Here is a 27,248-nt window from a genome sequence, read left to right on the forward strand (position 1 = left end):
TTATCATGTTTGGTAGAAGTTTTTATTAAATCTAATTAACATATATACAATTTAAAAAGAATAAATTAATTTGTAAAACAAATTTATTGTTTCTTTTAAAACAAAACAATAAATCCATCAAAGCAAATGTATATTTATTTATTAATTTATTTATAATAAATAAAAATGTTTGATTTACAGAAAAATGTTATCCTTTAGAATGTATAAGTAAATTTTATTGTAGTTGCTGCAATTTTGAAGGTACATTTGTAAATATTCATTATATATTTTATTGTAGTTTTTACTTAAAAATTTGATTAGTTAAATTTAGTCGTCATAAAAAAACATTTTAAGTGAATATTTTAGAAGTGATTATAACTAAGGCATTGAAAGTCAAGTCAGACAATAAAAAAAGGATTATGCAGATGTAGAGGAGAGCAGTAAGTGCAGCATCAAGAACGAATTCAAGCAGTGAAAGGATCCAAAATAAAATCATATCAGTAATATCATGAAGCATCTTAAAAAGTTGAATTTAATAATGAGGTTACATGTCTTTTTTTAATTTCAGTAAAGTTTTATGACATTATCCATTTTCTTTTTTTACTATATTAAAACTGAAACATTTTACTTACTAGGTTCTATTTATTCTGAAGTAAAAATTATTTTAATAATGTTTAAATGTATGTTGCTGTGCAATTAAATTAACAATGACAAGTTACAGTTTTTATTTTAACAATATTTATTTAGTATTTAACATCACTTAGGAACTAATTTGTGCATTCATGCATGCATATGCTCTTTTCCTGTTTAGCCTCCGGTAACTACCGTTAAGATAATTCTTCAGAGGATGAATGAGGATGATATGTAATGAGTGTAAATGAAGTGTAGTCTTGTACATTCTCAGTTCGACCATTCCTGAGATGTGTGGTTAATTGAAACCCAACCACCAAAGAACACCGGTATCCATGATCTAGTATTCAAATCCGTGTAAAAATATCTGGCTTTACTAGGACTTGAACGCTGGAACTCTTGACTTCCAAATCAGCTGATTTGGGAAGACGCGTTCACCACTAGACCAACCCGGTGGGTTATGCATGCATATGCTGTGTACACATATACACACAGACAGACACTTATGTATATATACTTGTAATTAGATTCTATTTACATTAACTGAACAGTGTTTGATTTAATTTTTCTACTTTTTCTGCAAAGAAGTTTTATCTACTACTTACAAGTAGTAATTTAAGGAACCATAAAATTTTAAATGAGAGAAAAAATAGCAGCTAAATGTTTTCAGCTTGTGTGAAAATATAAGAAACTTCATTTTCTTTTGAAGAAATTTAAAAAAATATCGAATAAATTTTCTAATTAAATAAAAAATCTAGATTAAGTTTAATCTTAATATATTTCTCTATAATAATAAAATGAAATATATAAATAATTTATTAATAAAAAATTTATTTTATTTCTTATAAAAATTTAAGATATTTCATACTCAGATAATGGAGAGATTAAAAGTAGAAAATTAAAAATTTTGATTAATCATATTCCTATGCTTTAATAAAAAAAATGGCTTAAAGATAAGAAATCTGTCGTTTGACTCTAGTAATAAATCATGCCCACATTATACAATAAGTCAATCATATAGATCTATATATCAGTAGCTAATCAGCCGATAAATCCTACATTTCATATCTATTTTCTGTTGTACACCTACATATCATATATAATGGGATTTAAGAAATAATGAAAAACAGAAAGAAATTAACATTAATAGATTAAAATGAAAAATTCTAAGCTATTTATTTATTTAATCTTTTAATTTATATGATATGCCAACTAAATTATTCAGTAACAGATTCAATATATGCAATGATTTCAAACTCAAATTTTTGATCCAGACAAAACATTAATTTATTGTATAACATTATGTCCATCACTCATTTTTTTAAACTCTTTGTTTTTCAAATTTGCAATAACTTATTTTCTATGTTTGATTAATTAAAAATCCTCTAACTGAGTTGAAGCAGCAGCATATGTAATGGATGGATTGCTTTACTCCAATAAGGATTGTAATGATCTCGTTGTTTTACAGTTCTGTCCCGACCATTTTTATGAACGTAATGCATGGAAAGCATCTGAGGTTCTTGATGTATACTAGTCTGAATGTAAGTCAGAGTTGCTTTCTCTCAGAGTAATTATATTCACTATACAGCCACTCCCTGTTATAAACAGAATTGATTTCTCACTCACACAGCCAAAATTCCACTATATTTCACTGAGCTTGACATGTTGATATCCAACTGTATATTAATTTCATTGAAGAAGGTAACAGGAAACCATTCAGTTCTTACTTTCTCTAGTAAGCCTGACGTAGGATGTTTGTTATTCTTAAGGATAGATAGTAATGTAATTTTTTTGAAGTGATTTATGACTAATCTCAGGTTACTTAAACCACTAAAACCATAAAGTTTTGGTGACTGATGTCACTAAAGTTTTGTGACTAATGGTCACTAAAACCAAGCATTGAACATAATTTACAATTCAGTATAAAATGAATAATATATGGATTCATTGCTAAGATAGTATCCAGTTTGAAAAAGTTAAAATTGGAATAAAAGTCATGAAATGTGATAAAAAATATAATTACTTTACTATCAAATTGTGTAATACTGTAGAAACTGAAGAATATACTTAGTTCCAAAGATGCAAAACTTACTTAATTTTAAAAATAAAAAAAAGTATAGTTCAGAGAGGATGGGATCAAAATAGGTCTGGTATAGAAAGGATAACTTTCATACGAAGAATAATTTTGCTAATAACAAAAAAGGAAAAGATGGAAAAAGAGGAAAAGATAAAAGGGCAGTGGTGGATTATGCCCAACAAAGTCATGTACAAAGAGTTAGAACCCATCACTGATACCATGTATAAGAGGAGACTAGGATTCTTTGGACATATTATGAGGTTGCAAGATTCATGACTTCTGAAACAGCTAGTAAAGCACAATCTCGAATAGAAAAACACCAAGACGGGATGCAGATGGATCAGAGAAATAAGAGAGGATCTGAAAGAAATTGGCCCTATACCAGAAGACACCACAGATAAGATAGAATTAAACAAGAATATCAAGAACAAAGACACTCGCTTCACACTCACAACATGAACATTTTCAACACTAGAAAGGGCACAAAGATCGGAACGTATTAAAAAAGTACTGGGAAGGCCACAAGGCCCAAACAGTCCCATTGAAGAGACTTGGATAATGGACTGCCTAAAGTAATCCTGTGCAGTCATAGAAGATAATAATAATAAAGGAAAAAATACTCCCACCAATTTATTTAACATTAATAGATTTAATTTAAGGAAACCAATATTAAAGTAACAATCAGTTTATATATATATTACTGATTAAAAATACAGAAAATAACTGAATTTTCAGCATAACTGAATAAAATATAATATATTTATTTGTAACCCTATTTAATTATTTTTTACTTCAGCACTCAAGTAGTCTTAAATGAAAATTTTTTCACTGGCATTAACTACACTCAGGTAGCCTTTGTTATTGATTGGCACTGCTGTGATATGAAATTCTAGTTATTTTAAGCTATCAAAAAAGAATTAAAAATGTGAGAATAAAACTACTGTTAAAAAAGGTGGTTTAATCATTCATCTTAAAAAAAAAATCAATAATTGTGATTTTTACCACCATTAACTATCATGGAGGGAAAATTTTGAAATTTTAAAATCTTTAATTCTATTTCTTATCTCTACATATTATCAATATTTAAAAAATAATAACAAAGTTAAACCACAGATAAATCATTAAGTAACATTAAAAATTAAAAATAAACTTTCCTAATACTTACCCTCAATAAAAAATACAATATTTGAGAAAATAAGTATTGTAATTAACATTTTACAAAGTTTATATTATATATATTTAAAACATACATTTATGATAATTTTTTAACTTATCATTATTTTACTCCATGAATGTTATTATAAACACTAAAAATGTTCTGAATGAAACTTCTGTTTAATTTTCATTCCATGAAAACAAGAAATTGGTATTACAAATTTATATTTTAATGCATTTTAAAAAAGGTTACATGACAATGACTTTCATTGCATGCAAATTATGTTTTTATTAATTCACACATGTATCACTTTAATGTCTTGTCTTAAATTTTTCTAACTTGAATTAATAATATTAATTTGATCTTTTAAAATAACAATTTAGATTCTTAGTTATTACTGCTCATAAATTACTAAAAGAAAAAGTAAAGACTTCTCATATTCTACTGGCATTTTTTCTTTTTTTTTATTGTATTCACAGAAATATTCTTCTATCAAGATGAATACCAGAATACTTTCTCTAAAATCAGATATAATAAAACTTCTTTACTTCAAAATAACTGGAGCTAAAGCTTAATTGGATTATCAAAAATTGGGAATACATGTGTCTACAGAGTAGTGATAGTTACTAAAATCCAGTCTTTGGATCAACAGCTGAACATGAAATTTACATATATTAACTATTGTTTGTCTTATATAAACGAAATTGTGTAACAAATTATTTTTTTAATGTTTTCTTTTTATAATTCTCAGTGACACTGACAAGTTTTTTATATTGTTATATTTAAAATAAATGTATTATCTTGTTAAAAAACACAAAAAAAGATCTTTAGTACAATATTACAATCACTAATAATTTCTTATGTAATTTAATATGATTATTCAGTTTTCTATTTATTACTACTCTGTATTTGTATAAACATTTATTTTCCTTTAGAAGTTGTTTGTCCTAGTTTTGGGATCAAAACCCATATCATTACAAAAAAAATGTTTAAATTTAATTAGGTTTAAACTTTTTTCCAGAAATCTTGTTAAAAAAATTCCTGAAGCGAACTTATCCAAACATGAAAATGAACAGCCATTATGTTATTTGAAATAATCCAAATGATCTGTTTTAGTGAGAAAGTCTGGCTTTCAATTATTTTTTTGTTACTGCTCAGTCCCCTGAGGTAACAGAATTTACCCGATGATGCTAAAAAATAACCTACCATTCTATTTTTACATATGTACAAGTTTGTTATAATTAGAATGAAATTCTAATGTCAAAAACAATCTTTCTTTACAACTGAAAAGTCTCTTGAAAAAATAATTCAAATTAAAAAAATAATGCTAACAATATGAACTTTTATTGATTTCTGTATAAGTGTTCTTAAAAAATGTAACTAGAAAAACTTTTTTTAATTAATCTCTTACACATTTTTGGAAAAATAAGTGTCCTCAGGGTTACACAACCTGGCAAATCTTTGCAGTGGTTATCAGTTATGTGTGTAACCTTTGTTACACTATTTCTTTATTCAATGTTCACAAAAAAATAAATAAATAAAATGAAAAAAGAAAAAAAATGATTGTTTACAAAGTCCATACTGTGAAACATTCATTCTCATTTTTAGTGACTGTGAATTAGTACAAGTGCCAATAAAAGTAAATCTTTACTCCTATTTTAGATTATTTTTAATATTATGCTATTATTTATATATGTAAATACTATAAAAACAGAATATATCAGTAACATAGAATTTAAAAGTCAAAATATATTTAAGTTTTGGCATTCGTACTTTATTCATTAGGGCAATATGCCAGTTGTATTTCTGTTTATATATTGTGACCTGGGCAAGAAATTTAGAATTGGCCTCAATAAGAAATAGTTTCAAGTTAACAGGTCAACAGTTCTTATCTATCTATTTGGTTTAGATTATTCTTTTAGATTTTTGAATTATTTATTTCATAAAAAAAATTGTAAATACAAAAACAAGTTTTGTGTAAAATTCTTGGCATTTCTGAAAGCTAATTGATCTTTTTTAAGTAGTAGTTTTACTTTAACAGAAGTTTATAATGTAGGTAAGTACATTAAACAATCAATTACTACAAAATATAAAACTGCTGTTCTAATCTACTTTAAATACTTTAAATAAATTAATGTTATCATTTAAATAATTATAATAAAACAGCGATTTAATTTTACCAATTTAAATATTACATTCTTTTAATATAACAAATATTTACATCATTTTATTACATCTAAGATACCTTAAAATGTATTCTCTCTTTACCATTTACTAATATATATATATATGTATAAATAATAATTTGTGTTTTTTTTTTTCAATTAAGGATTACAAGAATTCTGATTTCAATTTATAAAAAAAAAAAAAAAAATGTATAGGGTTCTTTTCTGGTCAGTTAGGTAGCATACTGTAAGTAAAACACAACCCCAGCAAATCAAACATAATTTTCATTGATTTAAAAAGTGAAAAGTGGTGGGGATGAAATTTTATTAATACTTAACAGTACGGCCCAAGACTTCGTAAGAGGTTAATGCTCCCTGCCAGAGTGCATATAATAATCTACTTTATTCTGTTTGTTTTTTCTTCTCAGGTAACTTACATTACGTTCTAGTAACAAATGAATACCCTGCAGTATTCATTAGGATTTGAAATAGTTTACAGGTACGTACTGTAAATTAATTTAGTATTCCAGTACTTAATATATAATTTTTATTCATTAAATTACTTCTGTAGTTTGAATTATAACCTAGTGTAATAATTAATTAACAACCAATTATGTTGTACTGATCAAATCAGGAAGGACAGAGGTTAATGGTTTCAATATATATCTGGAAGAAGCAAAGAAAATCATAGAAAAACTTTAAACAAAAAAAAATTACAAAATCAAAATTATTACTGATTAAAAAAGAATAGTTGTTACAGTTCATGAGAATAATAGCAATGTAAATGTATAATGATACATATGTATTAAGTTGCATAAGTGTCATCGGCTGTAGATCACCTGATGTGAATAACAAATTATTCTCAAAAATAACCTAGCCATTTTCAATAATTACAAGATTCAATATGAGACTTATTAAGGAAAATGAGGAAAGAAGTGCTTTCCCATTTTTTCTTTTCTAAGTTATATATATATATATATATATATATATATATATATCTATATCTATTACTACTATAAAAAGAGGAAGAGGGTTTTTGTTTATTGATAAATCAATCGCAACCAAATTTATACCCGTGTTCCTTGCCATAACTGAGAAGGCTTTTTGATATAATTAATCTCAAAACAAAAAAAAATAACAAAATATATAAATAAATAAATAATAAATATATATATATATTATAGCTAATTATATAATATAAACTACTCCTACATAGAATACAGTACTGTGTTAACATATTGATATGTTAAAGGAAATTTTAAATATTATAACGTTTTACATTTTTAAAATAAAAAATTTTATTGACTGAGCAAATATTTGTTCTAAAAATTTTAACATATCATATGTATTCTAATGTGTAAATGTAAAGAAGAAAAAAATTAAAAAAAACATTACTGAAGATGGGTCTAGGCTCGAAAGCACTTTAATGAAAAAAAGAGTGTTTTTTAATGCTGAACTTTGTGGAGTGGCTGAAAAAGTTTATATTATATAATTAGCTAGAATTTATGTGCAGAGGAATTATGGACTACAAAAAATTTAATTTACATAAATTAATATATATATATATATATACTTGCAGGTTACCCGTCGTGACCCACGCGATACTTGAATTTTAAACATATTTATTGAATGTTTTGAGTGATGCTTTTGCTTGTTATGTTGCTACGTTTAAAAGATGATGTCAGAAATAGATAATAGAACTCCTGTTCTTATCACTTATAATCATCATTCATCATCATAGTTACTTGCGGGCTCCTAAAAAAATTAGTCTACCCTTGTAAAAAAAAGTCTACCCTTTTTTCCATCTGAGCCCTAACAGACTTAGGGCTTTTAAAAATCTATTAATAAATACTAAAAACTTCTTAATCACATGTTATTTAGAGAATTTATTTTAATAAATATTTAAATAACAAACAACATAAAAAATTCAAAAACATTAAATAATAATAACAAATAAAAAAAATGAATATAAATATTTTAAGTATAATATAAAAATAAAATTATTCTAGAAATTCTTTACATTAAAATCTTTATTTTTTTTTACATTCTACATTAAATTTTTTTCTTCTGCCACCATCTGGACGATGATAATGCTTTTGCCCAGGTAATAATGCTTCTTCAATTTCTTCCCATTTGGGATTGAATGTAAAAGTTATGAATAGATCCAAACTGCCATAATGTTGAACATACGTCAGTTCATCTTGAGCTTGTTCGTGCATATATCGTGGACCTCCTGTGAAAGATGATGGCAAAACCACGACTTTACTTAGAGATAAAATAAATTTTAGGTATTTTGTAGAATAGTTTAGTGTTAGTTATGAAGATCACTCTGCTAGAGTAATTTTATACATAGAGCAACAGAAACAAATACGAGCCAGAAGAAATAAATAATAAATAACAACATTAATAATAAATTTAAATAAAGTTTAAAAATTAAATTATTAACAATAAATAACAACATTAATAATACATTTAAATTAAATTAAAAAATTAAATTGTTAATAAATTTTACTACCGTAATCCATTCATTCAATATCAATTGATCTTAAAACACAAATATTTTCAACACAAATAAATCGATACTGAAAATACTATCGATTATTCATTTGAATCCCTTAAAATCATTTATTTGAACCCTTTAAAATCAAAATTTTGCAAAATCCTTTCTTAGTGCACGCCTACTTAAAGATACAAAGGTACCCTGAAAATTTCAAGTCTCTACCTATAATAGTTTTGGCTGCACGTTGATTATAAGTCAGTCAGGACATTCTCTTTTATAAATAGAGATGTATATAGTGGAGATTAGTTGAAGTACAAAAAATTGAATGAATAACATTATAAAAATAGAATTAAATTTATGTTAAAGAAACTCTATATCTATTCTATACTATTATATAAAAAAGAAGAGGGTTTTTTATTTGTTTGGGATAAACAAAAAAGCTACTTGATCAATCTCAACAAACTTATACCCTTGTTTCTTGGCATAACTGAGAAGATTTTTAGATACCAAAAAATCTTGTAGAACCAACTGATTGATTGCTTTCATATTTTCAGGATATATTCGTATTATACCATGGAAGGTTTTAAGCCACAGATTGAGTCCCTAGCTTCCTTGAAAGTTAAAATATTAAAAATATTCATTATTTCTTCACCAAAGTAAATTAAAGATATTCATTAAGGAAAAAAAAGATTAATCTTTTTACTTCATTATAATATTTCTGCCTCCATGGCAAAGAAATAACTGATGAATTTTTCTTCGTCAAAGGTGTGCATACTTTAGTTACCATAGCTATATTATTCTGTCTTTTGTAACTTAGTCTCTTTTTCAGGTTTTTATAAATCCTGAATACTTTATTATTTATCAGTATTATTCTCACAGTCATGAAGATAACAAACAGTGCGGAGGTCTAGGAGGCGGAGCCCTCTGAGTAGACTGGAAAGGTAACCAAAGTGAGCTCTGTGGGTGTCCAAGGTGCCATCCCCTTGCAACACGGGAATGGTGAGCAAAGCTAGCTCTGTGGCCCTGGGAGGCCCAAGGAGTCCCTGAGTTGGCTTTGGGGGTTGGCCTGGGCCAATCTGGGCACTGAGGGTCCAGGTTCTTGCTAGATGGGCTGGCTAGTATATATATATATATATATAGTTACATATCAGTATGCCAAGCCCACTAAGTAGTAAGTAGCGGGTACTAACTATTGGTAGTTTGGTAACTAGTAGTTTTTCAAAATCTGACTTATCCATTCTTAAGAAAGTATAAAATGAATACCTATCATTAAACAATAATTTTTTTATTAAATTAGTCCCAAAAACTTCACTATTACTTAAAATATTTTTTGACACCAACATTTTTTCCTTTATGAGCCTGAACTTATAACAGTATAAGCACAAGGAGATTACAGTAGCAGTGAGTGGGAGACTGATACTTATCCTAGTGAGGATTCGAAACATTGCTATTGCTGTATATCTGAACACAAGTCAATGTAGCTCTATCAAGTGGTGAACAAACTGTGAGTTCATGTTGCTGGTCTGAATGAAACTTAACTGTCCCAGAACCTAACTTATGCAGCAAATAGGGGTTGAATATCAATCTGCAGAACATATTAATAATATGCAAAAAAAATGACTAACATGTTAATCTACAAATTAAAAGGACTAAAAAGATTAAAATCTCTTAAAGAACAGCATTTTTTGGTGTAAATATTTAAATACTTGGATAAGCTTATAATCAAATTATAATATAATCATAATTCAAGAAATTTTTTGAAATGTTTATTTTCAAAAAAATCAGTTAGAAATTCTTTTAAGACTAAAATTCATAATCTACAACTAAGAATGCTCAAGGGGTATTCCATTTTAATTCAAAAAATTTTCAAAAATTTTATTGCATCACTATTTTTGATTTTGATATTTAGTATATGATAACTACCCACCTTGTAGTGGCCAAAAAATAATTATTTTATATTTAAAAAATTATTTTTCTTGACTGAGAGACTATTCCCTTAACTTACCAACAGGTAAAAACGGCCATTTTACAAAATTTGGTTATGTAACAAAATGAATTTTGAGTACACTAAGATGAAGTTCCATCTTTAGTCTTTCCAAAAAGCCCTTTTTGACTCTCTGTATGATGTAAAATAAGAATGCTCATGTAAAAAGTGACGAAAATGTCTGCCACTTGCTGGTGAGTTAGAAAACAGTCTATTACACAAAATATTTTTTTTTAAATATAGAAAAAATATTTTTTGGCCACTACAAGGTGGGTAGTTATCATATACCAAATATCATCAAAATCAAAAATAGTGATGCACTGATCATTTTTTAATTAAAATGGAATACCCCTCAAAAAAAATTAATAATGAAAATTAAAACAACACCGGGATTAAAAAAATATACACTTTTGAAATTTGGATATATTGGTAAAATCTTTGGCAAATAAAGTTTGTACAACCTGAATTGATGCAAGAACAATATCCACATTTTTATTTGAAGAATTGGATATCATGAAAGCTGTATAGAGAAGAGAACTTAAAGTATATATGATACATTGAAAGGAAGTATTTATATTGTAATTAATAATACAGGGGAGCCTAAATAGTGAAAATTTACTACTGTAGATGTGCACATAGTCAGCACAATTTTAATTGCCAGGATGACTGGTGACCTGGAATGGAAGGTCGGACAAAAAAAAGAGAAGCACCCATAAGTATATAGAAGTAAGGTTTGATATCGTTTGTAATATCACTATAATACTTTACATTGAAATTCAGTGCAAATATTTGCTTTGTCTAGAAATTCGTTTTCAACTGTTCTCTGAAAAAAAATCATTTGTAATAATACAGATGATTTAATTATAGTCAAAACTGTTTAATAAAATCTCATGAAAGTCAGAAATAATGATAAAATATTGTACAGAATTTTAATTAAAGTTAACATTTTAATCAGCTTTTATTAACTGACTACCAAAATATTACATTTATTATAAATAAATATTACATTAAGTATGGAAAATGTAAAGTAAGTATGATATTGTAAATCATATTTTTGATAAAACATTTTTCTAGATTCAAGTTAATACCATGTTCAAACTTAACTTAAAAATTTCATTTTTTTAGGGATTACAAATGTTTGGAAATCCCCAGAGATATAAAGCCAGCCTTCAGAGGTTTGAAAACAGGCATGCCACTGCAGGTTTGATATAGCAAATACGTTAAATATTTTTATTTTATTTTGTCTACTAATCTTAAATTGTTGGGGATGTAGGATGTAGAGGGTATACTGAAATGAAACGACTAGCACTAGATAGGGAATCTTGGAGAGCTGCATCAAACCAGTCAAATGACTGAAGACAAAAAAAAAAAAATCTTATTCTAATATTACATCAAATACTTAAAAACATAATAACAAAATGAATACATAAAATATCTTAAAACTGTTGATATTTTGTTCAGTTATTTACAAAAACTATTTGATTATAAACAATTATTTTTATGAATTAGTTATATCTACTTGCCATAACCGTATTCACTGTGTAAGACAATTATTTTAATAAATCAACCAAATGATATTCAAGACTATATTAATTTTTATTTTAAAATAATCCTTATTAGTCTTTCAGTTATAGTATTTTATATTGTCATAATATTTAAGTCACTTTCATAGTCATCTTCAGAGAAACTGGCATTTTTGGTTTTTTTTTATCAAGACATGAAAACCACTGAATATCATTTTTGATTATCATTGATGATAAAGACAAAACAATTGAAAGCATTATGATTTTAAGTATTAAAAAATATATATTTAAAAGTAAATGTGTAGTACTTCACCACCAACTCATGAATTGTATTGTACATTTATTAATTAAAACTGCCTTACTTCTTAACAAACCCTAGAAGTGTGTTAATGAAGGTTTTAAGGTATGTACATTGCTATAGTTGGCATTCATTTGACATTCTTATTTTTCTAAAGATGAATACATCTGTCATTTTTTTATGCTCAAATTAGTCTTTTTTATCCAAAAATGAAGCCCTTAAAATTTCAGTTTTGGAATAAAATCGCTGTTATTTTCTTTACATTTCCAAAAACATGGGAGATGGCAAAATTAATCATAATCACAACATTCATTTCAACGAGGAAGATTGCTGTTCATCAGTTATAGGTCACATAGAATACCTACAGTATAGTAGGTCACACCTATAGTAATTAGTGAAGGAAAGGTTAGACAATGGTATCGAGAATTTAAAAATGGCTGCACAAACGTGCATGACGAAGAACGGAGTGTCGGGCCCAGTATTTAGACCAACGAAATCGTTGAACAAGTGAACCGAAAACTGCGATGTGCTCGGCGATTGACGATTATTGCTCTGGCTGATGAATTTCCGATGTTAGACGCACCGCTATCTACAGGATTGTCAAAAGCTCGGATATCACAAACTGTGTGCAAGGCGGATACTGAAAATGCTCACCCACCAATACAAAGAGCAAAGGGTGAGCAGTGTACGAGCGTTTTTGGACCGTATCGACAAGATGGAGATGATTTGGTTTCCAACATTGTTACGGGCGACGATACTTGGATATCCTACACCAACGCAGAATCGAAACAACAGTCGATGCAGTGGCGCCATTCAAGTTCCCCAAAACCGAAAAAAGTTTAAGCAATCTCGGTACTCGAGTCGAAAAATGTTGGATACCGTTTTTTGGGACGAAAAGGGCGACATTTTGGTTGATTTCGTGGTTGTGGATCAACAATTACAGCTAACGTGTACTGAGAAACACTCACCAAACTGAGACGTGCGATCCAAACTCGACGACGCGAGAAACTGTCGTCCGGTGTAATCCTCCTTCACGACACCGCTGCTTTAACCAAGAATAAGATTCAAGATTTTCGTTGGGAACTTTTGATCATCCCCATGTAGTTCCGACCTTGCAACTAGCGACTACTTCCTCTTCTTGCATTTGAAAAAATGACTTAGTGGACGTCGTTTGAAAACGACGAGGAACTCAAGACTGCCGTTGACAACTGGTTCAATTCCTAGGCGGCGAACTTCTGTGCAGAGGGACTAAAGAAACTCGTGCAGCGTTACGAAAACTGCTTAGAACTGAATAGCGATTATGTGGTTTTTTAGTGGCATGTGATTTTCTATGACCACTACACAATAAAAGTTAAAACTTTACTAAAAATGGTAAAAACAATCCTTCCCCTTTTTTAATTTTGTGTGAAATTTAATGCCAAAAATGCCCCATGTACGCACACTTTGAGCCATTTTTGAAAAATTTTAAGATATTAATCAAAATAAAGGCAACACAGTACATACATCTTCTGTAAATTTCTATAGCTATTTTTTGTTTTTGGTCTAAGGGGGTCTTGAAATAACAACATTTTGGAAAATCCTGACATCCAGAATTTTGGCTGATTGCTATACCTACCTTTGCAGCTATGTTGCTGCAGTAGCAATGTAGCTGGGAAAGTAAAAATACATATTTTATAATATTTTTACAGTGTAAAATAATATAATTTTTTTGAGTTAACTGGTGTATAGAATAAAAATATTGTACACAAAATTAACAATTCAGAAAGCATTAATGAGAATTATTTGGTAGATTTTTATGTACACTTTAATGGAGGTGCAGAAAATTTAAGATTTTTAACATTAAAAACTTTTTTTTTCACGTGGAATATTGTCACCCTTAAGAAAAGAAGTGAACAAATCAGCATTTGCTTCCTGCACCACTAGTGGAACATTCTTAAAAGTATTTTTTGAAAACTCATAGAGTAATATTTTTTCTGTAAAAGAAAATGCTTTAATTCTATTTTAAATAAATTTGTAGGAGCATCTTATAGGTGAATCAATAATCTATTAAAAATCACAAATAAAATACAAAAAGCAATATCTTGAAAGTATTGTGTTCAGTTCAAAAACTAGAAATGAATATTGTTATTTTTTAGAACCAAGTGACTAATGTTCTTAACACAGACATATGTATAAAAAATGGGCATTCAAAATATGTACAGTGCAATAATACAAATTCATAAATGTAAACAAATGGATAAGTTAACTTTTTTAATCTTCTAAATACTGGTTCTACATGATTCATATTTATGGGCACCAAACAGTGACCTGACAACTATTTTTGAAATTTGAAAATTTATTCTTGCAGCTGTTTGAGAGATACACACCAAAGTGATGGCATATTTTAACTAGGATTGGTGTAATATATATTTAACATTGATGAGGAACTTAGTGTATTATTGAGTTAATATATATTGATTTTATTATCAACAAGATCAATTGATTATTCTAAAAAAAAAATCTGTTTCATTATCATAATAGAAATTCTACCCACGCAATTAGTAATATTTATCTAGACATTCAGTGCAAAGGTTGTACCCATATTTAAAGTTAAATTGTTATAACCCATCAATAAATAAATTTTTGAATTGCTAGTATAAGATTTTCTAGTCTTTTTAAATAAATATATAACTGATTACACACATGTAAATAAAAATAATTAAATATCTTGCTACTGGGTGATGGCTTAGACTATAATTATACTGAAAATTTCATTACAGCTTCTATTTGCACACAATAAATTTTAAGAAGCTAATCTGTATTTATAATACTTCTTGAAAGTATTTTTAAAAGTTAGCATTTGTTTATTTAATGATATGAGCTGATACAGTTAATCCTATTGTCACTGGTGGAAAAAGCATTCTCTTTATATATTGTAATCAACAAAGTGTGACTGATGCATGCAATAACATAAATTAGTTCATTGCTATGTTAATAAATTGTGTGAGAACTGAGATTAAAGAAAAAGTACCAAAATTAAAGTAACAGTCAAAAATTTAATATACTTCATTATTCTGAATATAAAAGTTTATAAAAAAGTTGTTTTTTATTTCATAGTGTAATCCTGACATCAGTTGAAATTCCTAACAAGAAAAAAGGTTTTTGTAAATATAGATCTAGAAACTTCTTTTTATCCATCATGCTAACATTTCAAATTATAACTTAACAGTTTGAACTTCATTTTGCAAAAAAGAAGACATAATTTATTCAGAATGAAATGCTTAAAATATAATCAAACAATTACTTCTTAACATTATTAGTTCTTTAGTTATTGTGTTGTGAAAAATAATAAGATGGCAGCCATTTTAAAAGTTACAAAAATAAAATTTCCTTATTTATTTATTTTGTAGAAAATGTTACTTTAAAAAGGCTAAATTTCATTTAATTAGCTCAAACCATTCTGAAGTTATAAATTTCTAAATAAAAACAAAAAATTAGTGAATAGGTGGGTAAAATGGTGTTTCTTCTGGATCTTTGTCTATAAGAACTTTTTTCTTGTGATGATTTAGAAACACAATACTAGAATATTGGATGATGTTTTTTATACACTAACTATAGTCTAACTATAGTTTTAATTTAAAATGTTTCAGGATGTCTTCTGGCAGTTTTATTCCTTGTGCCATTCTTGGCACGAAACTACAACATATTAATGATTAGCACTGCAGTTCTTTTATACGTGACACTGGTCGTCCCACTAGCTGTTGGTTATATAACAACTGGAGACCTCTTCTCACTAGCCAAGAGGTCTGTCTCACTTGTCAACTGGAGAACTAGATCGGCATGAAATAGCCATGGTATAGTACGTAATTATTCGTATGATGTAAGATTTAATAAAACAACTGGAATATAAAACATATTTATAAATTTCAGTCAAAAAACTATACCAAAAATATTAGCCTTAAATATTTCAATTTAGATCTTTTATTTATACATCACTATCAAAAGTGTAACATATATAAATAGATATTTCCCTATAATGAGGACAGAAAGATTTTACAACGTTTACTTTATATCTTTTCTAAAAACCCTTGAAGTTTTTATGTTAAATCAACAATTGCAATATGTGGTAAGTATCTGCAAAAGACATTCAGCACAGAAATCTATAAATGAAAAAGTAAATAATTATATAACTCTTTATCTGGAAGATCCCAAATTTGAATCTAAATCAGATTAGGCATTTTTCAAACACTAGAATGTTTACACATCATAATCCCATGCATAATATTTGAGCTTGTGATAAATTAAAAATCAATTTTTAATAAATTTCTTTAAAGAAAACATTAAAATCAATCATGCATTTTCCTTTAAGCTATAAGAGCTACTGTCAACCAGCACCTGGTGTTTGTTCTTGTACGACACATTTTAAAGAAGTTGGAGAATTCATAGCCAGACCTCAATCATAGGAAAATAAATGTTTAAAAATACAAGGAGATAATTTTAATGGATCTATCAGCAATCATTACTACTGTAGCTGTAGAGAGGAAATACCTTTGGGTCATCTTAAGAAACAAATTTTAAGTTAATAAATGATGACCTATAATCAACATTTTTTAAATTTTAATAATTTTCATCTACAAGATTTTTTAAATTATTATGTTTCATCTTTTGATTAGATTTTGATTACTTTAATCAAAATTTTCTACAAGTGGAATATTTTATTATTCAACTGTAATAATTACTGATTGAGAGAAAAATGATTGTAAAAACTATAAATTTGCAATTTAGTAAATTGATGATAAAATAATAATTAGGAGCATCCTCTTCCTAGGTAAGATGATAAACAACTCTTTCTTATAATCAAAAGATTCCATACTTCCATACTGCCTGTAATGTTTTAGGAAGTAACATACTAAAACTGAAAAGGGATAAATACCAATAAAATGAGTTTTGTTTAAGTCTTTTAATAAATCAATTCTTTGCAGTGCACCAAAATTAAATAACATTGATCACATAATAGCATTTAGTAAATGTTATACAACAAAATACATTATGTATTTAAGAGTGGTTGAAGTTTTTATAATTACACTAGTAAAATTTGATTATTTATATTTTATCAAACATTTCTGTCAGTTGAAGAAAAGATGAATAAATTTATAATTTAGCCTTTGCTAAGTTATAACATTCATAGTAAATAAATAAATTTAAATATATATTAACTAGATTATATTTTCTGATCGAGTATTTTTTAAAAAATTTAAGTAAAAAATAAGGAACATGATAATTGTATATATACACAGTGTACAATATTGTATGTGCAGAGAACATACATATAGAGCTTTAAAGAACAAGGTTTTCTTTAAAAAAAAAACCAATTTGTATTAACAAAAATGATAAAAATTGGATAAGAATGAATAACAAAAGAGGATAATCATAGCTAACTTGAAGCAAGTAGTAAGAATAAAGTTGCACATGTGTACAATGACAGTAGTATTAGTATTAGCCATTTTTTCGCAGTCAGGTTTATATAGACAATGACTGGAGATTAATGAATGACCTCCACTGTGGTTTTACTGCGAGTAATTTTAGTACTAACTTTTATGTAATAGCATCAATTATCATCTAATTTATGTATCTTTAATAACACTCCATTTATTCTCTTCTCTATAATTTACTGACTTCTAAATTCTTCAGTTTTCTTTTTCACAAATAGGTTAATTTTTCAAGTCAGTTTGTGGCGTATGCCAATTATTGGTATACATTCCTACCTATAAATTTTCATCCCCTGATCAACATGACAAATGTGGTTAATTTTAAAAAAAAGACTAATTTTTTGATTTGATAAAATTTTTTTATTTTTAATAATTTGACTGGTTTGATACTTTTTTCCATTCCTTTCTGTTCTGTACAAATTTCTTAACTTCAACATAATTACTACATCTTACCTATTTGTTTTATAAATTCCAATCTTTGTCTTCTCTTACAGTTTTTACTTTCTACTTGTCACTCTATCTCCAACTTAACTAAACTTGGATGATGTCTTATTATCCAACAATCTAGTTTATTACTCTTCACAAGATTGCGCCATAAACTTCTTTCCTTTCCCACTTGTCTTAAGATTTTCTCATGTTGATTTTATCATCTACCTTATTTCCAAAAACCTTCTCTAATACAACTTTTCAAACGACTCCACTCATTTCTTTTCTAGTGTATTATGAAAAGTTTAATTCTTCATTATTCTACTTCTTGCTACAGTTCATAAACTTTGTTTTACTCACAATAATTTTAAAATTAAGATTCTCTTCTAACAATGGATTAATGGCATTTAAAATTTCATGTAAATTAATTTTTGGTCTGTGCCAAAAGATTATTCTTATCAATAAATTTCAACATTTTTATCCTTTTCCCATAGATAGTTACTCTACTCTGAAATCTGTCTTCCAATTCTGTACTACTTCTTTTTCACACACAAAATGAAAAGTAATACATAGAACAGATTACATTCTTGTATAGCTCCCTTCTCAATGTGAGCCTGGCCTGTATTTCTTAATCTTCTACTTTTACCATATTACCTTATTATTATAAGAATAATAAAATAATTATATTCTTATAGAATTATTCTTATTCTTATAGATATTAAGCTATCTTTGTATAAACTTCAGTCAAATTATCTTTAAAATTAATGCTGTTATTGTTATTTATTTTGTGTTGTTATAAAACCTCTTTATGTAGTCAAATCATACATTTGTTCAGTACTGTTTTATACATAATATTTAAATATCTAATGTTATAAATATTATAAAGTTAATTTTTTTAGATTTGTTGTCGGTGTACTGGCAATATTTGGTGAAGGCGGTTGGTTAAGAATACGGGTATGGAGATTTTGGTTACTAATACAATGGTTTCATCATGTTTACTTACACCTTGAAAATATTCATACCACTACAAATCAGGTAAGTAGAAAAATATGTCTTTAACTTAAAATAATAATTAATGCAGTTATTCTGATCTATTTAAAAAAATCTATAAATAAAATTATTAAAATACAATGTAACAGTCAAATTGCATAGTTTTAGATATCTTCATTCCATATTTATTTCTGTAATGTGTATGTGTTATATTTTAGTTAAGAAATATACATTGAAAAAAAGGTTGAGCTCATCAAGGAATTGGTATGAGTAAGAACCAATCCCTAGTTACTCATTTTACATAAATATGATATAATGTATGACATCATACATTTCTATAGTCTTAAGTGGAAATGGTTTCATAATCAAATTTAGTGATAATGATAACCACGGAGTTGTAAATGAGTCATTCATTACATATCAGTCAGTACTTTATTCAAATGATATGGTAATAAAAAGAGCTGCGGTATTTTCACTTATTTTTTTCTTTTGTTCTTTATGTGGTAAAGTTGGTAATATAGAATATTTATGAGAATATTTTTCATATAATGTAAATAAAAAATATAAAATAACTGAAGAGGCACAACTAACTGAAAATTGGGCATAAAAAAAGATTCTATATGTAGAGTGAATATCTTTGTTAAGACATGAAAGGAAAATGAAACATTTAATGAAATGACATTAGAAAATCAGTATACTTTTCTTTTATTTTCTTCAGAGGTGTTCCTTCAAAGAAATAAAGGGATAGTTTCTTAAACATAAATAAACATTATTTATTTTTTTAAATTATAACAATTTGCTTAGAGTACCATAGAAATATGTAAAAAAAGTCTTAAAATTAAAGAACATAACGAAAATATTTTTCAGTAAGTCAAGGTTGGCTTGCAAAAATTTCTTCAACAATCTTCATAAAAAACCACATTAGTGAATAAATATCCTGATACATACAATGAAAAATTGTTGATATTCCACTGACAAATCATTAGCAAAAGAATAACAGGAAATTAATTATAAACTTTAACAAACAGCTAATGCTGCTAATAAATTACAAGATTAAGTTTAGATTGATTTAACTGAAGATCACAAAAAATGTATGTAGCAGTAACAACTGGGTGGAATTGATCTCTAACAGTTCCTAGGGGTGAACAAGGGAACAGAAAAAAGTTCTTGAAGAAGGTAAAATTGGCCTTAACTACCACACTAAGATTAATATCTAAACTATAACTACTAGATGTAGTAAAAGAAATAAATACTTTTTAAAAATACATATATAAATAGTAAATAAGAACGTAAAAAAGAAATGTATAATATAACAGGTAACAATGACTACTTAAACTCGAACAGGTAAAATGAAAAAAACATGATTTTAAATAAATAGTGGAAACAGTGTGGGATGATGTATACAAAAATGTAAATTGATAAGAGTTTTAAGCACAGTTTTAAAAATGTAGGGCTAGTGAAAATTATAGTGATACAATTTTTAAAAAAAAGTAGATTCTTAATTAGAAAAATTTACTGATTTTAATGATAAATTCATTTAGTCTGTTTTGCTTGTGGGCACACTGTGTATGTTTTGTTTGTTTTTTAAGATAATGGTACCTAAGTCTGCACACATTATGCAAGTAGTTACATGTTTTGGTCACATAACCCAAAGAGTGTTCTTGAGTTTATGCGATCTTTTAGTCATTTTGTAAATAAACTTTACATAAAAGTGGTGTGAATTATTTTTTTTTGCAAATCCAATACACTTTTCAACCACATTCTAAATATATGAAAACTATCAAGTTCAAACAACCGCCAGCAGTAACATCAGTTTCAGTACGGAAATGCCAGAACTTGGGATGTTTGGAAAGAATAATGATAATTTTTTTGAACTTTCTAAAAAAATGTACAATCTAACTTGGTTTGGTTTGTTTATGGAAAAGTTTATTTTTAAAAAAAGTGAATTATTTATTTTTCTGTTCACAGGTGTTTTTTAATTTGATTGTGGAGAAAGTTTTATGTCCAGATCAAAGGTTTGCTTGTCTCTATGTCCTTCTCTTTTATACTGTTTTGGCGTATCTGCAACAGTCATTGCAAGTAAATATTTTTTCATTTTCAGAATTATATTTCTTATAAATCAATTTTAATTTTTTTAAGAACTATTTGTTAGTATTACAGTAATCGTGAATATTAATTTTTACTTTCTTTCAAAATTAATGAAATTAAAATAATGAAAAAGCTCATTCATTAAGACAAGCATGTGTGTATGTGTGTGCATGTTATTCTGACAATATAAACATTCAATTTCATATCATAAGAGTAATTCAGCAAGTAACCTTTCTTCTAATTTAAAGATGGCTTCTAGCCTGTTTATTAGACTTTTTCTACTAATTTAGTTCCTTTCAAAATTTAAAATAACTTTTCTGCCTATTGATATTACAAATAAATGTCTTAATAGGAAATGAGACTACTTACTGATGATTACTCAGAAAGATTCAAATTTTGTTAACAAGTTTTCTCCGTTAAAAAAAGTTTACTTCCTTTAGGTCATAGTTCCTGAATTTCAAAACTAGACTATAATTTTTTCTATATTAGTATATAGAAAAATATTAGTATATGCTTAATATTAGTATATGCTTGTCTTGAAAGTATAATATAAATTAAATATTTTTCCATTATCAAGTAATATTCTTTGTTTATATATATATATATATATATATATATTTATATCCAAGGAAATATCTAATTTACATTATTCTTGCAAGGCAGTGCATATTCACAACAGAGAATGGACATTAACATATTGTTTTAAACTACTTGTCCCATTATTCTAATGATTGTGAAGAATGTAAAGTGTCTATAAGATACCAGTCAGGACTGCTTTCTCTGGGAGTAATGATCTTTAATAGACAGCCAGAATCCTTATAGTAAACAGAATGAAGGTGTACCTTGTAAGATAAAGTAAGATTTTATATGATTTTTGCAGGTTTGGCTTGCTATTATTCAACTATACATTTCACTAAGTGAAGAGGGAACAGAAAACCATTTAACTTCTCATTTTCCCTTGTAAGTTGAGCATGGGGTGCTTGTTACTTTTGAAGATGGGAATATCGATGTCAGGAATGTCTTGCAACTTATGTCACATTGCCTACAATCTAAACTTGTTCTAAAATACTACAATTTAAATTGATTATGGCATTTAACATAAACACAATATTTTTATGTTATTTCTAATAACTGATTTATGTCAATGTTTAATAAAATAAAAATAATTTAAATCTACAGTGAATGCTTAAAGCATCAAATTGATGACTTCCTGTCATCAATTTTTATTACACGCAATGGATGATCTATAGCTTTTTTATTTAAAGAAATACTTCTTAAAATCTTAATACATTAATATCATTATGATAATTTAATAAAAATTAGCAAAAGTGTAAGTAAGCATTGTTAATTGGTAGTTACACAAAAAAATGAGACAACTCTAAATTTGTAAATCTGTCAGAATTACAGTTCTTATCTTTCTAATGTTACATGATGGAAAAAATTTGGAAAGAACGAACAAAAACAGATGACTATTTCAACTGGTATAGCAATATCAAATTAATATTAGGACAAATGTTTGGAAAATAAAAGAAATGTATTAATTAAAATTTTCATTCCTCATTACAAAACCTAACTCACAAAATAAAAAATAAACAAATCATCCATCATTTTTTGTTAAATTAAAATTAATTAAAAATTATAATTAAAATTTTATATCTACAAAGAAGAACATTGATGGTAAACAAGAACAAAGAAAAAAAATGAACGTGCACAAAGACAATTAATTAAGCATTATTATAATTATAATTATTACAATTATGTAGTTATGCATGGAGTTATGTAGTTATGCCCCATTCTATTCTTTTTAGTCATGTGTAAGCAGAAAATTCTTTTAAAAGCAATTTTCTTGAAAACAAAATTATTTTTTATTTTTAGTATGAATTGTTTTTTTTTTTTTTTTTTTAAGAAAAGCATGTTTTTAAAAGTTAAAAAAATTTTTCTCTGTGTTTTTTTTCCAGAAAAGACAATGGAGTCAGGTTTTAAATGAAACATCAACTGCTGATTTTATTAGATTAACCACAGCATTTGTTGTTGCCAGAATGGGCAAAGCAGTAGTTATGGGATTAGTATTATTAACATTTTCTTTACAGTTCAATGATTTAGAACCAACTATAAGTTATGTGATTATTACAGCAATTTATTTTATGCTTTCTCAGTATCCAGGTATGCCAATTAAAATAATAATTTTTGTATTGCTCATTAATTTCTTAAGATTAACAAGACAACATTAACTGTACCATTAACCATTCATTTTACTCCAACAAATTTAAAAAAAATTATTTTATTAATGATAGTATTAAATATATTCTGAAATTTTTGAATATTTAGTAAGTAATATTATTACTTTTTTATTGTATGCTCCATGATGTTTTAATTTACAATTTTTGAGAAAACATTAATATTGGTGCTAAATATAATAAATTCATAAGTTATTTACTATCTTTTTTGCATTAAGTTTGACAGTAAAAACTATTTAAAATAATGAACTTTTCAAACTATAAGCAAATTTAATTAACATTTAGAGACAAAATTCAAAATGTTTTCAGTCACTCTTGCAGACACCTTAGCCGAGTTGGGTGCTGTACTATTTTCACTGTGTCAGCTGATATTTTTTAAGTTGAATTAGACTGTTGGCTGTTTTTTAAAGACTTTTTAAATTTCCTAGATTTAGAATGAAGTGCCAACTGTGTATAAGATTTGAATAATGTATTTATTGTTATTGTCATATTGTTCCATTGCTTTTTTTAACATCTGGTCTTTTTTTTTTGTAAATGTGAAGCATGTCAAATATGTAATGATACATAAAATAAGAATACAACATAGTACAATTAAACGACATGTAAATAAAAAAACAAAATGATTACATAGCAAATGAATGGTCACAATTAACTAAAATTCACTACTCTTTACAATCACATACAAAATACACATGTCTGTCTAATTTAAAAAAAAAAAACTGCTAGAATTAATATCACCTACAACAGGATGAAACGCAGCACCAGTCATTGAAGATGGTCTAAAGAGTGACAAAAAAATGTTTTGAAATGAATTTATAATATGTTTAAAGTAACAATTTCATCAGATATGCTGCCTGCTAGCTGTACTTAAATATCTTCTGTAAGATTGGTAAATATTATCATAAAAAAATTGCAATTGAAAAAGAAAATATTTTTTGGAAATAGCAATTTTCTTTTGACTTCATAAGATGATAATTTTTGTTTTATATAAAAAATTCCTTGGAATGTAAAAAATATATAGATATACTGAAAAGATTTATGATTAAGAATATTCAAGAAGTTTCTTTGCATAAAACTTCTTTATCAGCTAAAAACAATTTCATGTTGTCATATAAATACAATAAAGCAAGACTCTGGTTAACATCGCACTGCTGTTACTGGCATTCTTTAGTCACTGAGATAAAATTAATGTCTCTGTCTAAAGAATGACTAACCTGAGACTGCAATGGACCAGCATAAAATTGTAGTTAACTTATAACCTATTGTAAAGGAGTATAGACTAATCTCAAAATTAAATAAACTACAATAATCATAATTATTTACATTTTTTGGATATGTTAAGAAAATTGGAAAAAGAGAAGCTAATAGAAGTATGCATAAGATGGGAATGTTGAAAAGGAGGCCAAGAAATATGCTGAAGACAAGTTGGTAATTTTAAAAGCAAATAAAAGGGGGAATTATGAAAAGATAGAAAAATGAAAAGGCTTTTACTGAAAAAGGAATTATGAAAAGACTAAGCAGACCTGCTAGCAGATGCAAATTGCACATTATGATCTATGTAATTTGATGAATGAAAGTCAAGTTTAATGAGACCTGACAACATTTGAGTAAAGAGTTTGTCAAAATATTCTTTTAGAAAGGAATTTTTATGATTTACATTAAAAAATTATTCATTTTATTTTTATTAAAAATAAAAAAAATTTTATCTACAGGAATTCCAGGTGAGGAAACGTATGCTGTTAATACAGTAAGACAACTAGATATACCTGAATTAGAAGGTTTAGAAGAATGGTGGTTACCACTTTTTACAAGAATAACAACAATAATTTTTTCTCTAATATTTATACTTATTGCAGCAGTGCAAAGGGGTCATTGGTTTTTTGCTATTTTAATTAGGTAAGTAATAATTTTGTTATTTTAAGATTATTTATTATCAAAATATAAGTAAGAGAGAATATACTGTTTTACAATAGCTGTAAACATTATTACAGTTTAGGAGTTCATTTTCTCCAGTGTCTGGCCAACTAGCCTTCATACTGCTCTAAATTAATTGAATGTGTGTTACCTTTAAATGAAAATTAAGCACTACTAACTTTCATACAAACTTCTCTCCTTTCTACTAAGTAATAGAAACTTTACAGTCTTGGGTTCAAGTCTTATGGTACCAATTATGTAATACAATAAATAATTTCTTATTGTAGAAAATATGATTATAATTAATTTACATCTTTACTGAATATGTAATTTCTTATTAACATGTTGGCTGCTGTACTTTTTAAATACATTTTTGTGCGTTAACAACTCCCCATTGTCTAGAATTCATGTTTACACTGTTGCGTTACAAGATATCCTATCTTGTAAGCTTACACCTGTTCTAATGCTACTTTTTTTTTTTGTTTGTTTAACCTCCAGGTTCACAATTCAGTATTACTTCAGAGGATGAGATGAATGATTTCTAGCGTGTGTGAAAATGCCATGCCTGACCGGGATTCGAACCCGGGACCTCTGGGTGAAAGGCTGAGGCGCCAACACTTGCGCCACAGAGGCCGGCTCTAATGATATCTGACAGTCATTGACAGAACTATTTGTGTTATTTAACATTGTTATAAGCTGTACAAATGTTTACCTTGTTTAGGATCCAACAAAACCAACCCTATATCTGCTACTGCACTAAAGTAATTGTAAATTTTACATATTTTTACAATTTACCTAGAACCTGTATCACACAGAAGGGCAAAATAGGGGAGAATAAGACTCCTCACCACATGCAGGACATACATAACAAATACTGCAGTAAGCATGTTAAACTACTAGTTGTAGTCAAACTAGTTTCCAAGAGTAGTTATTTTTTTTCAGGTTACAATATGGGCTAGAAAAATGGTCTGAACACTTGCTATTTATTTCCTGCAATTAATGGATATTGGTTTTAAAGATCAGGCCCAAATTTTAACATTGTCAGTTCCTGGGTTCTTTCTCCTGGCAACCATTTGTTGTTAAGATCTAATTAACAATATATCTGCTTGGAAAATCTGAGTTGTAAGACAGTAATAAGTACAGTGTCTTTTATGAAAAAAAAAAAAAAATGCTAAAGACTATGGGTCTATAAAATTTTACTTATCAGATATTTCAAAGTTTTCTTAATTATCATTTTCTTCCTTTTAAAATGACCATGTTAATTGAGAATACATAGTTAATTAATTTGAAATTTTATAGTTTTATTATCCAATAATTTAATTATCTTTCTTTTACAGCTATGTTAATGTAGCAGTTCCTTTCATGAAACTAGTAGAAGATTGTTGGAAACCACTTAAAACCCATCGCCTTGAAACATCAGTGTATCCTATTGTTACATCAGCACAGTTACAAAAGAGAGGAGATCAGTGTTGTCCAATTTGTTTGGATAATATGAGACCACTATCAGCACGTATTACACCATGCTCTCACATATTTCATGCACACTGTCTTCGTAAATGTATAAAACAGTTTAAACAATGTCCTTTATGTAAGCATAATCTGTTATAGATAAGGCAAAATAAATATTGTATTCTTCATTTATCAAGAAAATATATACATAATTTATATTTTTTAACTGGTTTTGATATTCTGTGATTTACAATGCATTTATTTTATCAATTTATAGATTTGTTGTTACCTTTCTCTATCAGTGCTGGAGTAATACGTTAAGATTATCCTCTAAAAACTGATATTAAAACTTGAAGAAAAATCT

General features: G+C 27.2%; 1 protein-coding gene across 4 annotated transcripts; it reads left to right on the forward strand.

Annotated features, from left to right (window-relative positions):
* Positions 1-5,706: 5,706 nt before the first annotated feature.
* Positions 5,707-27,110, forward strand: LOC142330193 (uncharacterized). Of its 4 annotated transcripts, XM_075375315.1 has the most exons (10): positions 5,707-5,898; positions 6,436-6,506; positions 9,062-9,272; positions 11,617-11,692; positions 15,942-16,095; positions 19,106-19,241; positions 21,165-21,275; positions 23,243-23,447; positions 25,234-25,417; positions 26,773-27,110. In XM_075375315.1, the coding sequence occupies exons 3-10, from the start codon at positions 9,252-9,254 to the stop codon at positions 27,041-27,043; spliced, it is 1,158 nt and encodes a 385-aa protein (XP_075231430.1). In that variant the 5' UTR covers positions 5,707-5,898; positions 6,436-6,506; positions 9,062-9,251; the 3' UTR covers positions 27,044-27,110. The 4 variants fall into 4 exon arrangements, with proteins under 4 accessions (XP_075231430.1, XP_075231432.1, XP_075231431.1 ...); XM_075375316.1 differs by lacking the exon at positions 9,062-9,272 and having other exon boundaries at positions 5,709-5,898; XM_075375317.1 differs by lacking the exons at positions 6,436-6,506; positions 9,062-9,272 and having other exon boundaries at positions 5,708-5,898.
* The last annotated feature ends 138 nt before the right edge of the window (positions 27,111-27,248 follow it).

Source organism: Lycorma delicatula, chromosome 9 (genome assembly GCF_047948215.1).
Source record: "Lycorma delicatula isolate Av1 chromosome 9, ASM4794821v1, whole genome shotgun sequence".
NCBI lineage: Eukaryota > Metazoa > Arthropoda > Insecta > Hemiptera > Fulgoridae > Lycorma > Lycorma delicatula.